The 19,433-nt window shown below is 25.9% G+C and overlaps 1 protein-coding gene across 1 annotated transcript; it reads right to left on the minus strand.

The window, feature by feature from the left end:
• Positions 1-576: 576 nt before the first annotated feature.
• Positions 577-1,566, minus strand: LOC135930924 (probable serine/threonine-protein kinase clkA). Its single transcript, XM_065467728.1, has one exon. It carries the CDS (start codon positions 1,564-1,566, stop codon positions 577-579), a length of 990 nt encoding a protein of 329 aa, XP_065323800.1.
• Between the last annotated feature and the right edge of the window lie 17,867 nt (positions 1,567-19,433).

The raw sequence follows: 19,433 nt of genomic DNA on the forward strand, positions 1-19,433 counted from the left end.
TATGTCTCTGCAGGTTTCATCGATGGAAATTTGTAGGAACGCATCCTTGAAATCTATCTTGGTGAACTTCTTCCCTTCCTTGAGCTTAGCGATAAGATCATTTATTCTTGGAAGTGGGTATCTGAAGTCCTCAAGGGCTGGATTGACAGTGTCTTTGAAGTCGGCGCAAACCCTAACGCTCCCATTATCCTTGTAGACAGCGGTTATCGGACTTGCCCATCGGACATCTGTTACCGGCTCAATGACTCCATCTCCTATCCATCTCATAAGTTCTCTAGTAACAGCGTCTATCTTTGAATAAGGTAACCGTCGAGGTGGTATGATTTTCGGTTTGGCGTCATTACGTAGATGTATCTTGACATTCCCTTTGTTGATCGGTTTTTTAGTCAGTTTAGATTCGCAATCTTTTATTAATTTCTTTATTTCATCTTCATAGTTGGTATCAATGTTTGCTATAAATTTGTTCAAAATATTACTAAAGGCATTAATCCACATACGTCCCAATAACGCATTTTTATTAGATTTAACGACCACGGCTTACAAGTGTTTGGTGATACCTTCGTAGGTTACTTTAACTTAAGTGAAGCCAATAATTTTGATTAAGTTTCCATCATATGCTGTGAGTTGTAGAGTGGACTTTTTAAGATCTTTAATACCTATTTGTTTAGCCATATCATGAGGTATAATTGTGAACTTGGATCCCGTATCAACCTGCATAGTAACAGCAGCATCATTTACTTTTAAAGTAGTCATGAACGCATTATCATTAAGTTTAAACTCAGTTAAATTGTTGATATTAAAATCACTACCATTATTATTTTGTGTAGGGTTATTTTTTTCTTCAACAATCTCTTCAATGTTCATGTTACAATTGATGTTACTTTGATTCATGTCATTATATTGTAATGGTTTTCTTTGATTAATATTTTGATTATAATTTTTCCACATATTATTTTCTCCATTATTGTTGTTATTGTAGGATTGATATTGATAACCATATAGATTATTATATTGACTCTGATTTCTTTGATTGTTGTAAGACCAGGAATTGTTTCTCCCATTATAATTATTGTTTTGCCAAGTACCTCTATTATAATTGTTTGAATTGTTATTGTATTGCCAGGCATTGTTTCTATCATAATTGTTTGCATTATTGTTGTTGTGCCATATGGAGTTTCTTCCGTAATAGTTTGAATTGTTATTCGAAGATTGGTTATTACGAAAATTTTTAGAGTTACCCTCACTGTCTCGAAAAATATTGTTTTGATAGTTTCGGCTAGCACTATCATTAGGCCTAAAATCATTATAATTCCTCTTCTTAAAATCAAAATTTTCCCTACGAGTGTTACGTCCATTATAATTAAAATTATTTTCTTTAAAATTATTATGTTCATAATCATTAGAATTATTCTCATTATTACTAAAAGTACTTTTGCATGGTATTTTATCCATGTTTAAATTGTAAAATTTTTTATTTTTATCCAATTTTTTATCATTGTCTACATAATTTGTATCGCTAACGTCTGGTTTATTATTGCTGCCATCTAACTCCACTCCTAATTTCATCATCTTATCTAAGCCTTAGTGCTTATGTTTATTTAACTTCCTTCTGATATTATCATTTAAAGAACAAGTTATTAATTTCTCAATCATTCTTGTATCGTTATCAAAATCGCATTTTTTATAAAGTTTTGAAATTCTAAAATAAAAAGTATGGAAGGACTCCTCGGCACCTTGTACCGCTAAGTTAAAGTTCTTTATATTTACATTAATGTCCTCACTTGGAATTAACAGTTTCAATTTACCAAAAACAGTATTAAAGTCTTTTAACTGTGCTTTAGAACATATCGACGTAACTTGGTCTACAATCTCAATTGGTAAGCTACATAGTAGTGTCCTAACTTTAGATGAGTCTGACTCAATATGTCCTTCAAAGTATGTTTCTATTAAGTTTAGATAAGTCTCAGATAATTTTCCTGATAACTTGGGAAATTTAGGAACATATTGAGTGTGTGTAAGAGTTAATTTTTCGTCCATGATAAAATTTTATTTGAGTAAAGTAAACTTTCAATATTTAAAATCGTAAAAGCAAAACATTTTAGTCCATTAAAATCAAATTTAAGTTGTCTAAAAATTTTAATTTTAATCAAGAGAATATGGTCCAAGTTTTAATAGTTTATCTATAAAAATTCTAATTCAAATTCGTAAAGAGGATTTAATCCACTAAGTTTCAATATAATTTGTCTGTGAAAAATTTAATTCTAATTCGTAAAGAGGATTTAGTCCACTAAGTTTTAATTTGAATTATCTATAAATATCTAGACTTGATTCGTCACAAGGAATTTCATACTACTTTAAATTATGAAGGAAAATTAAAAAAATTTTATTGATATTCTATAGGTTAAACATCGCGTAAATTTATATTTAATAACGTAACATAGGGAAAATTTTCTATACCCTATAAATATAGTATGTCAAATATGTAAAGCGTAAAGATATTTAAATTTTAATATTTAAATTTTAATATTCCGTAATTTCACAAGATATAAAAATGAAATTATTTTCATCAAAAACATAGGGCTTCCCATTTAGAGACATATAGGTATCAATCATTTTTCGTAAGGACTTAAAATAAAAGACAATTTCATTCATTCTATTATCACGGACATAAGAGAATTCATTACATACTCCCATTTCCTTCAACATTTTATCGATAATTATGCACTGAGGTATATTATAAGCTTTAAAACAAAACATCATAACGTAAAAATGCAAAGATTCCGATGGAAAAAATATTTTTTTATCATATTACTCTTTTTATATATATATATTTTATTTTCTCTTTTTTTTTTACCTTTTATAATTTTGTAAATTTGGATAAAATTTTGACTATCGAAAAGAAAAGTCAAAAAAATTTTATATGTCCTCTTATCATCTCCAATATCAAACGACGAATTTTCTTTTTTTATTTTTACAAAAGAAATCAAGGTAAGGATATTTTTTAAATTTTTTTTTTTAAAACTTTTATTATTTTACTTTATTTTATTTTTTTTTAAAGAGAAAGAAAAACGAAATCGTACCACTGTAACCGGGGCACCATGAAATAAGCTATTCAAATTAATTATTTTTTAAAATATTTTATTATTATTCTATATCTAAAAGAACTAAAAATATATCATATATATACAAAAGTTAATTGAAAAATATATAATATCACGTTTTTGTGAATAGTTAAATTATATCAAACACATCAATTTATAATATCAGATTAACTATTCAAATTTAAGATTAATTCTTTAAATTTATATATGATCAATCAACAATTTTAAAGTTGGCACACATCTTAGTGAGGCAGCAAGGCCGGAATCATACCCAGCAGGTAGAGTACCTTGCATTACGAAAACCAATTGAATTAGAACTCGATTGGTTGATTAAATCAGGAATATTGAAGGAGATTGGCCCAAAAAAACCGGTATGATGTGGCCTACTCTAATAGTAAACGTGCGCAAAACAAATGAAAAAATCAGGATCTGTTGTAATTTAAAGGTTACATTAAACCATTTATCTTATATACCATATAATATGCAATTCGAAGGATACCAACTCCTAAGAATATACACCAATTGCGATCTTTTTTAGAACTTGTGAATTATCACGATAGACTTTTACCATATTTACATGATATAGCCACTTCAGTGCATAAATTAACAACCATTAAAAGTTTCTGGGGTTGGTCCAGGATATATTAAATAAAATAAAGAAGCTTTTGTCATCAGATAAAACTTTAATTCACTATTCTTCAATCTTGCCAATCATATTTGAATGTGACGCCTCTAATACTAGTTTTGGAACTCTGCTATTTCACATAGTTAAAAAAGGTTTTAGAAAACTTATCGCATTTGCTCCGAACATTTTTGGAGTCAGAGAAAAATGATGCACCAATAGAAAAAGAGACACGAACATTTTTGTTTGTAATGGAAAATTTTCATTCGTTTATTTTTGGAAGAAAATTTATATTGCTAACAGATCACAAACCTTTGAAATTATTTGGTGATAAAAGGACTACCAAAAATATGGCTAGCCTGGTTCTTTATTTATTTAAATGTAATTTTAATTAAACATATATAATATGCAATATTATGAAATAAAAGTATTATTTTTAATAAATTAAAGTCTGTTCTGCTCATTTGGCCTAAAAATATCAAAGGTTTACCCGCCCACGCCCTCCCGTTAACTTAAAAAATTTTTAACCCGCCCGCTACCCGTTAAATGTTAAAAATATTTTTACCCCACCTAATGTAAACCTCTAGTTTAAGGTCGAGTTGATGAGAGATACCATGTCTACCACTATGATCAGAGCGTTAAGGAAATGGTTCGCACGTTTTAGAACTTCAAGGTAAATTGTGTCCGATAATGGCACTCAGTTTATTTCTAGAAAATTTTGAAGATTCCGTTTAGAGAAAAATATTAAATTAATACATTCAACACCTTACCATCAACGAATGGGTTAGCTGAAATAACAATACAAACACTTTAAAGTCGATATTTTGACACTATAAAAAATATTAAAGAACGAGAGAAAGCTATGGGAGAAGTTTTGAGAGCATACAGAATGGTCGAGCACCATTCAACTGGACGTTCACAGGCAAAATTATTGTGGGGGCACAATCTACTGGATTAAATTTGATTTTCACATGTTTTTATGATTGATAGCTATAACAATTTTGTTATGTGGAATAAATGATGACACAATAAGGACTACTTTAATTTGTATTTCCATACATTTTTTTGACGATGCCCATCTTGTTTGGCTAATTGTACTTAATGTAGATGTTGTACCATATTGATTCTTATTACGGGAAAATACTTCAGCTGATTCTTGAAAATTTTGACAATTTTCCAGGCTGCTTTTATGGTAGCGATTCAGTAACTAAAAAATATACTTTTTCCGGATTCAATTCATGAATTACATTTTTAACCTGAGCAATGCAATCTGTCGTATGGCAATTTTCCTCAGTATTTAAAAATTTGTAGAATACTGTATCAAGCGTCATCACCATAAAATCAATAATACTCTCATTTCTGATGTTGCTCCAGCCATCTGATACAATTGTTAAGTGAAGGGCTTTATCTATTATATCTGCAATTCTCGCCTCCATATCTCTTTACGATATACTTGAGTAATGTAAATAGGACATATTTTATTTTAAAATTCTTGGATGTAGGGATTTAAGTGATGTTGAAAGGTACGTAAATGGGCCATTCCACGTCAAATCGATCACGATTCGGCCGGCCCCTTTTAAAATTGTTAAATATTTCTGGAATTATTTAGATAGGTAAAAGAATGAGAAAGCCGTTTATTTTAGCTGGCTAGCACACTTGGTTCTCGAGATATAGGGGCTCAAAGGTACAAAAAAGAGCCACTTTGGAATCTGTAAAATTTTTAAAATGCTTATATCTCAAAAACTATTTATAGTAAAAAAAATTATAATATATCAATTTTTAGGTAAAAATATTCTCTAATGGGCTAACAAAAAAAAATAAATATTGGCGCCATTATAGGCTTTTTACATCCGGTTTACCTAAATTGCTTTACCTGTATTTTTAAGTGAGTTTGTTAATTTTTTTAATTGCTTTTTATTTAGACACCTTTTATAAATATATATACGATGTCAAAACCTTAGCGACGCTATCGACTTTTCCGAAATATACCATTTTACCAAAAATTGAAGAAAGAAGTAGATGGCGCTAATTGTTAAAAAATATTATTCTTAAGGAAAATGGAAATATTAATACGTTTATAAAATTGTGATAAAATTTTCCAGTTCTGCCCTCCCCCCCCTGCCACTATCCTTAACATATTTTACATTTTTTAGATCTCTACTTTGCTACTATGGCGAGCGAATGACTTATTAGAACAGCTGCAGTAAAAACGAATATTTTATTAGGCATATATTCGATTATATTTTACAAAATAAATTGTTTAAAACAATCTCTTTTTCTGCTAAATAATTTTAACCTGTCCGTTCAGATTAATTTTATCGTCTGTCTACCAATAACAATCTGGATTTTGAGAGTGCAAATGCATGTATTCTAGGTATAGATCAATTAAAATTTTATTCTATACAGATGGACGTACCAAATATTAAAATGTTGCAACCCATTTAATCTACAGAGACATGCTTATTATCGCGAGAATCTAAGAAAGATTCTACCCTGGATGACCCAAAAAAATTTACCATTCAATTTAGATATGTTAATATGCTCTTCATGGCGACAAAAATTAGTAAACACGCCTTATACTTCAAATGACAATGTAGATATTGATTCTCCCCTTCATATAATTAATCAAGAAGCTATTGATAACATTAATATATCTCTACAATCAAACGGGGAATCTCTCATTAAAAGAAAACGCTTATGTGAAAAAAAATATTCGAAGAAAAAAATATCTAGAGTAAAAAAAAGTTTTAACGACTAATATTATACCATTATCTTCATCAAATGATGAAAAAGAAATTGTAGATACCTTAAAAATTAAAAAAATTGTATGAAAGATATTTATTATTAGAAATTTGTTACATTATTAAGTGTCTAATGGGCATATGCTCACTCTGATCCTCAGTTATTTAGTAGAAAATCAAAATTTTTTAGTATAAAAAGTGAAAATATCTGGTTATTGATAAGTTAGCAGCAAAATTTTAACCATAATCCGTAATTTCATAAAGCGCCATCAATTTTTTCATCAATTTTTGGAGTCAATAGCGTCGCCAAGGTTTTGATATTGTATATATATTTAGCAAAGGTGTCTAAATAAAAAGCAATTAAAAAATTCGAAAACAAACTCACTATTTTGCTTAAAAATAAAGGTAAAGCAATTTAGGTAAACCGGATGATAAAAGCCTATAATGGCGCCAATATTTATTATTCTTTGTTAGCCCATTAGAGAGTTTTTTTACCTACAAAATGATATAATATAATTTATTTTACTATAAATAGTTTTTGAGATATAAGCATTTTTAAAATTTTACAGATTCCAAAGTGGCTCTTTTTTGTACCTTTGAACCCCTATATTTCGAGAACCGAGTGTGCTAGCGAGCTAAAATAAACGGCTTTCTCACTCTTTTACCTATCTAAATAATTCCAGAAATTTTTAACAATTTTAAAAGGGGCCGGCCGAATCGTGATCGATTTGACGTGGAATGGCCCACATACAGCTTTGCAAACAATTGATCTAACTCATTTTTTTCTTTGGGATTTATTCTATCTATGAAACCGGTTACAAATTGCATTTGTATGATTTTCTCGACGTTGATAATTTGGAATTTGAATTATTATGACATCTTATAATTATCGACCAATTATTTCAGTAATTTGGCTTAATATTATATAAAATATAATATATAACTTTTTACCAGAATTGAATAAATTATTTTGTAAATCTGGCCAGAACAACTAAAAAGATAATTAATTTATAAATTTAAATGTAGAAATGAGAGTTAATATAATTTATATTCGGCTAAATATTAAATAAAATTTAAATTTATTTTAAATATGACAGTTAAATTATTATAATTTTTAAAAATTTTAATTTAATAATATAAAAGAAAAGTCGTTTAATTTGGTAAACATAAACAGCAAACTTATATTTTTCTTTGCCGGTTGAAACTGAATCGTTGATTACACTTGAAACACCAGAAGATATTAAGAAAGTCTTGGAGTTTTACTCTGATGATAGTATGATAAGTTAATTTGTAATGTCGAATTTTGAAAATTCTTGACAGAATAGAGTACTCTTTGAGACCAAAAAAGATTTGCAGGCCTTTTCCATGTGTAATTGCGCTTTAGATTCCCTGCCAATAATCAAAACATTTTTTTTTATATTGTTTTAGATACCTTATGGATTAGTACCTGCACTAATGAAAGGTCTTTTTCAACTTTGAAAAGGTTAAAAACCTAAGAAATAGCACCGGTGAAAACTAAATGGTTTAGCCCTATTAAATATTTATAAGGAGATTATTCTAGATAATGATTCATGATAATGAGCCAAATCTCAGAGAAAAATAATAAAATTGCAATATGATTATAATATGTTCTTAGTCATAAAATTTTTATATGCAAAACTTAATTATAGTAAATTCTTAGTCATATATTTATAAAAAATTTTATTATACTATTTTAATAAAAGTATTGTATTTGAAATAGGAGTTATTTATTTGATAATATAATCATTTATATATTAAATATAGTTGTTAAATTATATTTTTTTTAAATACCGTTATGTGCAACAAGAATTACTTGTATTTTATTGTAATGATATATTTTTTAATATATTTATTTACAATAAATTTTTAATATAATTATATTTATAAAATTCTACATTTTGAAATTTATTTTTAAAAATATGTTATTTATATGAAGTATTTTAATAATAAATAAAATCTATAACAAAATTCTCTGTAAAAATTTTTAATAAAAAATAATTATTTTAACATAGAACAAGATATAAGTGTTTATAAAAAATGGGAGGTTTGAGGGCCAATTACTTTCTTCTTTCTACACCGAATGGATTAAATTAATTTACAATTGAACACTAAACATATATAAAATTTTCAGAATAATGCTTTCAATCGCTATTAATCATAAATTTGGCTAAAATTTTGTTATTAATATTTTTTTTATTTATACTTATCAATTGGTTAGAGACTAATAACCCCACAAAATATTTTAAATTTTAAAATTAGTATATCCAGTTGTTCAGCCATCTTTAACAAGGATGATATGAAAAATTAATATTATATAATATTTTTTAGGGACCCGGCCGAAGCCCGGAGGTAAGATAGCTTGAAGGCAAAGCCCCCCTCCCCACCTCTATTGGTAAATCTTGGCAACGCCACCTGCTTAAGTTATCTTATATTAGAGTTTTAATTTTTTGCATTATTTTTGTTAAACAATTAGCATTATTTTATTATATTAAAATTAACTTTTTTTAAATGATCCATTAACTGAAACGATTTTATATCATAATATAAAAGCAGAGAAAACGCCATTATAATGGAATGTAACATTTAAAGTTTTAAAATTATCATTTTATTTTGTATTTTTTGTAATTTACATTTTGATAAAAATTTAAAATGAAAAAATATATAACGAAAATGTAGCTTTATTTTTATTCGTATAAATTCAAAATGATAAAATCTCTCTAACTCATCATTTGTTCATAATGAAATAACTAATACAATTTCATTTATGGTTTTATTTAAAATTTCCCCTGGATATATATCACTCATTTGATTACAATAATCCTTTTTATTCAGATTACTGTCTAATTTAAAAATTTTTATTTCATCAAAATGACAATAAAAATTCCCAACATTACAACTCTTTTTATTCAAGTTAAATTTCAATGTATAATCCTCATTCCCATGATGATTATCTATTTTAATATATATATCCACAAAATTTTTAATAAAATTTTATATATCAAAAATTTAATATTTTCAAAAATTAATTTATCTATTTTTATATGATTATCTTTCAAATCATCTAGTCACTGTGACCCACTCACACTTTGGATACAATGGATAGCAATATGTCCCATTTCTTCACATTTGAAACACATTCTATCATAATCTGTATTGTTATTTTCAATTTTATCCACATTTTTAATCGACGGATTTTGTATACTTCTAACCACCGGATTAATCACTACCGAAGTTCTTTGCGGAAAACCACTTTTAAAATTTGCTTCTTTAACCATGCAATTTCGTTTAATATGTCCTACAAAACCACATCTATGACACACAATGTCATTTTTTTCACTTGGTTTTGCATTACCATTCTCATTCATTTTTCGGTCTCTTGAATAACAATTTTTACCGATATGTCCTCTTCTTCCACAGAGTTCACAACTTTCAATTATATTATTATTTTTAATTTTTAAGTTGGACACATCTCTGGACAAAACTTTCATGTTTTCTCTCATTTCTCTAATTTCACATAAAATTAAAGATTCTTCCGTACTTTGTCTCAAAGTACTATTTTTATTATAATTTTTTACAATTTCAACAGGTTTCTCAATTAAAACCTCTGAAATTTTTTTTTTAAATTCAATCACTATTGAATTTAATTTTTTATTGATATCCTCTGATATATTATTATTCTGAGGAAAATTAAATACTTCACCAGTATCTAATATTTCCTCGGATTTTTCCTCCGGTATAATATTCTTTTTATCATTTAATTTTTTTAATTCTAACAAAATTAAATGTAAGCTATTTTGGATATCCTCAGAAATATCTGGAGATTTCACCAAAATTTCAGAAATTAAATTTTCAGTATTAGTATTTTTTATATCATTTTCTTTATTTTTAATAGATCTTCTTTTTATTTTCTTAATTGCATGTTTCATTATAATCAAAGTTACATATAACACAAAAAAAATTACTGCAGTAATGATATTATTAGTTACATCCACTTTATTAAACTTTGAATTAAACATTTTATTAAAATGATCCTTATAACTTTGCATTTTATCAAAATCAGGCTTACGATTAACAGTAACAAAAGAAAAAGCCATAATTTCATTAAAAAAAAAACTTAAAAATTCTTTAAAAAAATTAAATCTTCAAAAATCTAAAAGTAATTGCGTTGTGTAAATAAAAAAAACAAATTTGCTACCTTTTATAAATCCAGAATCCAGTAATGTTTTTAGGAACCCGGTCCCCGAAAATCTTTTTCTTGATTAATAAATTCTGAAATTTTCCTAACAAAATCACCCAATAAGAGTTAACGAATCCTGGTACCACTGCACCAATAAAATAACTCTCAATAATTTATAATATTGTTTCTCAATAATCTCACCGATTATGATTATAACTTATAATTTCTCAATAATCTCACCGATTATGATTATAACTTATAATTTCTCAATAATCTCACCGATTATTATTATAACTTAATATTAATGGTTAGAATTTTGAACATTTTACTACTATTTAACATTTCTTTATTTTATAACTTTTTTTAAAATTAATTCCAATTATAAAACAACCATAAAAATCATAATAATTCAAAATGTCTATAAAAAAATTCTTTTCTTTGTTTTACAATTATTATATTCCTCCGCGTCAATTCTTTATCAATCAATATAAACAAAAATCAATATTTTTTATGTTTCTAAATATATATTAATAATTGATTGACATTTATCATTTAATAATAATAATATGGATAAATATATATATATATATAATATACCAAATATATGAAATATCTAATACAAATATATATGAAATATATATCAATAAGTATATTCTTTTATTTTTTATTTAAAATTATCTAGGTATTGGCTTCTCTTAGATCCATGATTTCAAAAATTGAAAATTGTGTCAAAGTATTTAATAGAGAAAAATTGTTCAGCTTCAGAATTTGTAATAAAACATCTTAAATATATAGAGAATGATGATAATCAGGTAGTAAATATAGCTAATGAGGATCAAGATGAATTATTAAATTTAATTTATTTGACAAAATTGGCAAATAAACATTCAACAAATATAAATTATGATTCCAAGTTAGGTGACTTAGAACAAGAATGACACAGTTTTCTTGGAAAACGATATTCACAAGATACGGACGTTCTTAAATTTTTGGAGAGAAAAGAAGAGTAAACTTCTTAATCTTTCCAGGCTCGCCAAAAAATTATTTGCATTCGGGTGACTAGCACATCTAGTGAAGAGTTTTCTCTACCGGTGAATTGACGTTAAATTCAAGGGGATCATTATTATCCCGAAAATTTAAATAAAATAATTTTTATACATGATAATTATAAAATTATGAAATCGATTTTGCATTTATAATGAGTTTTCTATTATAAATATTAAAAAATATGCTGAGATAGTAGAGCAATGTACATTCGTTTTTTTAAGAAATAATAAGCAATTAAAAAAATTTATGTTATAAAAATTTATAACTGCGCCGATTTACACCGATTGTTGACGGCGGCTAAAAATCGGCCTGCCGCCGGCCGTCTATAATATAGAATTGTTGGAAAATATTTTAAAAGCCAAATAAAATCATATATTGTATATATGATATATAATTTTGACAATCGGATGAAGGTCCTTTACTGCTAAAACCCTTGTAGGTTGCTTAACTGTGGCATATCCCATCCCTGATTTAAAAGCACAAAATATTATATTATATAGCCATTAAATTCTTAACTATTTGTCTGTCTCAAACTAAGATAATATCTAATTTCACGCTTCTTGCGATGGCTTTATTATTAACCAGAAAACACAACCCATTGTATTTGTTTAAAAAATTAATGAATCTTATAAAATATTATAATATTTGATATTATATAAACTATAGTTTAATTAAAAGATATGCGCAAACCATAATATATTTGCTATTAATGTGGAAACCAATAAATCATATTTATAGAGAATATTATTTGGCTAAAAACAGATTATCTTCTTGGAATAAAATATCTCAATTCGTAATGCGTCCTGAGAGGTCCGAAACGATTTTTAACCTTTTATATTATAATATATATATTTTTTTAATATTGATATATAATATTGCATAATTATTGGACGCGAAAAGTATATTTAAGAGGGAGGTGGGGGCCACCATTGTAAAATTTGCAAATTAAATTGATATTCCCCTCCCCATTAATAGTGGGTGAGACTGTGGTTAGTAGAACCAATTTTTGCAAAATCGGTTAAAACTCTGGTGTTTTTTTATATATATTATAAAGAACAATATATGAATCGATAGCTATAACTGTGCTCTATAAAGATGTCTTATAAATATTTATAAAAATAAAATTTTATTTTTCAAATTTTATTTATTTTGACCAACAAGTCCCAATAGAGTAGTTAGGCAAAGCACTGCAAGGGGCTTCGTAAATCATTAGTTTTTTAGGCATTAATGAATTGAAAAGCATTTTTTTTTAATATTAATAATACGTATAAAATAATTTTATTATTTTATTGTTAATAGCATAATACTTTTAGATTGAAGCTAATTATATATAAATATTAAAATTTGATTTTGGTTAATTTAATAAACATTTTAAAAACATAATTAAGGATCTTAAGGAGTGATTTCTTAGGAGCCATAAATTGTTTTTACAAGATTTTGGAATATTTTTTTATTATTAACTACCATATATGACGTGTATGGTTTAGAAAGCCAGCTAGCTCTAAATTGACTTATCATGAATGAAATAATATCTAGACAAAATAAGTACTCATAAAACTTTCTCATATTATAAAAGAGAGTTAAAATATTGGTACAAAATTTATTAAATACAAATAATTATATAAATCAAAAAAAATTAAAATTTTGTCATGTAAAAATCTTTTTAATTTTACCTCAAAATTTTATTTTTTAAATAAAATTTTTAATAAACAATTGTTTCAAAATTTTTTGATTATATATGCATACTAATAAAAGATCTTTTAGGATAATATTTAAACCTTCTAGCCTGTTTAGTGGTATGCCAAGCCCCGGGTTTACCTAACCACAGTCTCCCCTTTGTAACATACATAAGTTTAAATCGACAACTGGGAAAAAGCTGGTTAATAGCTGGCCAATAAATTGTAGGGTGGGGGTTAGCCTTAATAGACACCATCCTTTGGAAAATTTTGAGTCATATACATTTTAATATAAAAGTGAAATGACGGTGGTTCTAATGTTAAAAAGTGGAAAATTAAATGATGATTATATTTTTTAGAACTATATAGTGGTCTTATCATACTTAATAAATTTTATTGTATATTTGATATTATATTTGTAATGAAAGATAAGAAAAATATTATACACGAAATATATAACGAATAATTTCCATTTTGAATATTATCAATTTATGAGACAAAAAGTCTATCATATCTTAGCACAGATTTTATAATATATAGTTGAAATTAAATTACTTGTATTATAAGAGGACTCGTTAACTTCTCCGATATTATGACTTCCTTATTATAGTGTAAATCATAGGTTATACCAGTATTTCTTATTTCAGTTCCAGTGTATTCCTTTCCATTTATAGTTAACACTAGGCGATTGATATAGAATTATTATGTAAAAATATTTATAAAAAATAGAGGCAATATTTAATATAGGAAATATCAAATCAACCAAGGTTTCAACCCGACCCCTTTCAATTTTTTTTAAATTTTGCATACTAGTAGTATATACTATAACTAAGAAAAAAATGAAATTTTACCTCCCAAAAAGGTTTACCCGCTAAGATATGGGCGTTTAAAGCGCGGAAAAATGGTACATTTTTGACAAAAAGTGCCTCATTTATTTTCAAATATCTCAAGAAATAATTAAGTTAGAAAAATAATTTAAATTTTATTATGTAGCTTAATAATAGTTCTTTAATATGACATAAAAATAAATATGATATAAATTTGATGAATGTCCAAAACCGGATGTATAAAACCGGAAATGGCCGTAGAAAAAAAAGGTATTTTTTTTTTCGAAATTTTTTTTCTGTAGATAGATATAACACTGCTTTATATTTGTGCCAAATTCTAGCCTGGGATGAAAAAGGGTCTAGGAGTTATGACTCTTTATATGGCTTAAATTGATCAAAAATATCTTCATTTAATGAATACTTATGAAATAATGTTTTTTTAAAAATTATGTCTAAATGATAGGCCCTAACTTTTTTTTATTTTTAATTGTTAACATATTGTGACTGAAAATTACTTGATAAAATAATTCTAAACCAATTTATAACTTTATTTTTCTGAAATGCATAATTACATATAATATAATAATTCATAATTATGTTTACAATATATCATATATTAAATTATCTAAAGAATTGGAATAAATTTTGACTTTAATTTTATTTTCGTCAAGGGGAATATAAGCATGGTATTTTTGTGTTCCCGGAATTCATTTTGCTCTCAAAAATCTGCTTTCTAGATGATTTTCCATATTATTGAATTCATTCTTTCAATTGATTAATGATTTCGGATTCATATTTTTTAACTTCATCTGACTCTGAATTAATCTTAAAAATATCCTTTTTAATCTTTTTCTGAATTTTAATACATTTATTTGTACAATATTTTTTTTCAATAATTCGCTTCTTTTTAATAGGAGTCTCGTCTAAAAACTGTAATGTCTCGTTTAAAACTTCTATAGAAACATCTCTATCAATGTATTGTTCGGGAATTGTGGAAATAGATGGTAATGGTAAGTCATGTTCCGTGGATATATTTTTTATTTTCTGCATCCACTGCAAATTTTATCTTTTAGTGTTAACGACTGGTTTTTTTCTATTCCACTGCAAGACATTTCTCAAGTCTTTGCGAATGGAATGCATTTCATATTTGAAAGGATTAGAGCAATATAAATTAATTGAGTTCATTAAGTTAAATAATTGTGAAATTAATAAAATATTTGTTATTTGAAATAAACCTATAATTTTTAATTTTATTTTTTTAAGATCGATTTTGAGATTTTAGTTTTTAAATAATATAATATGATTTTATTATTTTTTTCGTTTAATAATATTATTGCTTTTTATAATTTAGTTTCTGTTTCCCAATAATATAATATGATTTTATTATTTTTTAGTTTAATAATATTATCGATTCTGAAAATTTAGTTTCTTTTTCCCAATATTATAATTGATTTTATTATTTTTTTATTTGATTCCACATTCATTTATAGCATCACAACAATCATTATTTCAAAACAATTTAAAATCTAATTTAAATGTTGGCGAATACTTAGTTATTGCCGACTTTTCGGAAAATTATGCATTTATAGTGCAAGACCATGCACAGGGATTTCATTGGACAAATAATCAGTCCACTATTCACCCTTTTATCATTTATTATCGTCAGGACAACACTATAAAACATATAAGTTTAGTGGTAATATCAGATTGTTTAAAGCACAATGCCTGTGCCTTTTATTTATTTCAAACTAAAATGATCTTATTTTTAAAAGAAAGATTTGATACATTGACCAAAATTTATTATTTTTCTGATGGGGCCGTAACCCAATATAAAAATAAAAAAAATTTCATAAATCTCTATAATCATGAATGTGATTTTGGTATAAAGGCCGAGTGGCATTTTTTTGATACAGCTCATGGAAAAAGTCCGTGCGACAGTTTAGGAGGTATTACAAAACGGTTAGCAGCTCGAGCTAGTTTGCAACGGCCATATCAAAACCATATTTTGACACCAATGGATTTATTCGACTTTGCAACAAATAATATACACGGAGTAAATTACATTTTTGTAAGCAATAATGAATACAATAATATGGAAAATCATCTAGAAAGCAGATTTTTGAGAGCAAAAAGAATTCCGGGAACACAAAAATACCATGCTTATATTCCCCTTGACAAAAATAAAATTAAAGTCAAAATTTATTCCAATTCTTTAGATAATTTAATATATGATATATTGTAAACATAATTATGAATTATTATATTATATGTAATTATGCATTTCAGAAAAATAAAGTTATAAATTGGTTTAGAATTATTTTGTCAAGTAATTTTCAGTCACAATATGTTAACATAAAAATAAAAAAAAGTTAGGGCCTATCATTTAGACAGAATTTTTAAAAAAACATTATTTCATAAGTATTCATTAAATGAAGATATTTTTGATCAATTTAAGCCATATAAAGAGTCATAACTCCTAGACCCTTTTTCATCCCAGGCTAGAATTTGGCACAAATATAAAGCAGTAATATATCTATCTACAGAAAAAAAATTTCGAAAAAAAAAAATACCTTTTTTTTCTATGGCCATTTCCGGTTTTATACATCCGGTTTTAGACATTCATCAAATTTATATCATATTTATTTTTATGTCATATTAAAGAACTATTATTAAGCTACATAATAAAATTTAAATTATTTTTCTTTAATTATTTCTTGAGATATTTGAAAATAAATGAGGCACTTTTTGTCAAAAATGTACCATTTTCCGCGCTTTAAACGCCCATATCTTAGCGGGTAAACCTTTTTGGGAGGTAAAATTTCATTTTTTTCTTAGTTATAGTATATACTACCATTATGCAAAATTTAAGAAAAATTGAAGGGGGTCGGGTTGAGAATCGACTTTTTTTGGTTGATTTGATATGGAATTCACCATATATATCATGAATTATTGAGATTATGAGAAACCTATCAAAATTAATATTCATGATAAATTTTTATGAATCTAGATTCTTTTTATATTGCATTTTTAAAATTATAATATATAGAAAAGTTAATTACAATTATAAAAATTGAAAAGATTTAATAATAAGATTTTATAACTATTTTTATAAAAGCCTATCTATAAAAATGCAAAATAGTTTTTAAAAACTTTATAATTTCGTTTTTTTTTTATAAAAATCGATTTTTTTTAAAACCTATAATGATAATAAATGGGAAATTTTTTCTTTAAATTAAAGGAGTAGAAATATGTATTTAGCTTACAAGAATTGTTAATACATGTAAAAATCATTCATAAATAAATTAAACTTTGCAGAAACATGATTTAAGAGGCCTGAGAAATACTAATTTAAAACCGATTGTTTTACAGTAATAACTAAAAAATCTCTTGATGTTGAGATACCCCGAATACTACTCAAGGGTTGAAAACTATTCTAAAGAAGTTATAATTAAAAGATTATAGTAAACAAAGCATAGATTCTCATAATAAGGAATTAAAGAGAATTTTATTACCCGTACTCCTTGGGATATTAAAGTCATACATCAACTTGAGTTCGAAATATAAAAATGTTACGGTTTCATTCAATGTCGCTATAACGGTCATATCTGTATCCATATAACATAATGGCCAAAATTTTAAAGAATAATTAAAACTAATCCAATTTTTAATCCATGTTTAATATAATATATACTAATGTGTATTCGAAAAGATTTAATTCAAAATTAGTTAAAAATAATGAGCATGTTTTTATTAATAATCACCAAAAATATAAAAAGCCCCCGACTCGGTCTAACCAAAAGCCCGGCCAGGAGCCTGTGCAAATTTTTTATAAAATAATAGCCAAAAATTTAACAAGCTAAAAGTTTTCGGGCAGAGCCTGACAATTTACACATAAAAAATCAGATATGACCTTGCAAATCTTTGATTTTTCGTATTTAATAGGTCAGCCCAAGCATAAATAGATTATAAATAATATTACAAAAAATTAAAGAAGTTATTTTTTATATAATATTGTCCGAATATACAATACACATACAGATATCAAACCCATTTATTAAAACGGTTGTAAAGAAATATAAAACTATAGATTAGAAATATAAGAAACTTAATTGACTTTAGGGAAAAATTAGAGATAGAATTAAAAATGTGATGGCTGGAAAATTTATGCAACTGTCCAGCTCATCAGTGTAATTTTAAAAAAAACCTAGTTTCCTTTAGAAAAAAAATATTTTGTGAAGGCTTTAAAACTTTAATATAAGGGTTTTGTTTAGAATAGATTTTTAAAAAAAATAATTATTTTGTTTTATGTTATCTTATATTATAAGAATTATCAAAGGAGCTGATAAGAAACGGCACTCATATTTATTTTTGATTTGGAGCAAGAGCGTGTTCTTTTTAAAAACTTAATAGCGGAAGCTGGAGCTTGCTCTTTTTAAAAAGAAAACTTTAACAATTCTGCGTATACATAATTCTTAGTTAGTAAACTTTTAGTTAGTAGACAAAAAAAAAATTTAATTAGTAAAAATAAAAATTCAAAATTTTTAAAATTTAAGATAGAGCGAAAAAATAAAATCCCTAAAAGCAATTAATAAATACACTAAATCTTACGACCTTAAGGACCTGAATTTTTTACTTTGCATACCATTAATATCTTAACTTGGTTTTTAAATAAAAAAATTTAACAGTTTAATCAGAAATTCCCTATGTTCTTTAAGTAGAGTTCCAAAAATCAAATATCATAAAACGCCACATATAAAACGATTTTTATTATTTGCTAAAAAATTTGCACAGGTTTTGTTAAAAAAAGGCTGGATTTAAGTCAATTTTTTAAAAACGGCTAACTTGATATTTTAGCCAGAAAAATATTGCCTAAGCTTCTAGATTTTTGCTAATATATGTCCAAACGTTTGTGCCATCTATAACCAAAATCTTCCTTGCATTAGGTTTTTCTGGCTAAAATGAGTTAGGCTGGCTCAAATCGAGCCGTTTATCAACACTAGTAGGAAAGGTTTGAAAAAGTGGCCAATTTAAAATTATCTATAAATTATTATTTAAAAATACAATTTTATGATCTATTATATTTACTAAAGATTAATTATATAATCTTCCAAGCACGAATCATCATAGCATCAAATAAAAAAAATTTTTAATTAAAATATTTGCAAAATAGAAAAACGAATTCTATAATATATCAAAATAATATTAAATTTGAAAACAAAGA

This window comes from Gordionus sp. m RMFG-2023, chromosome 1 (genome assembly GCF_954871325.1).
Source record: "Gordionus sp. m RMFG-2023 chromosome 1, tfGorSpeb1-WG-v2, whole genome shotgun sequence".
Taxonomy (NCBI): domain Eukaryota; kingdom Metazoa; phylum Nematomorpha; class Gordioida; order Chordodea; family Parachordodidae; genus Gordionus; species Gordionus sp. m RMFG-2023.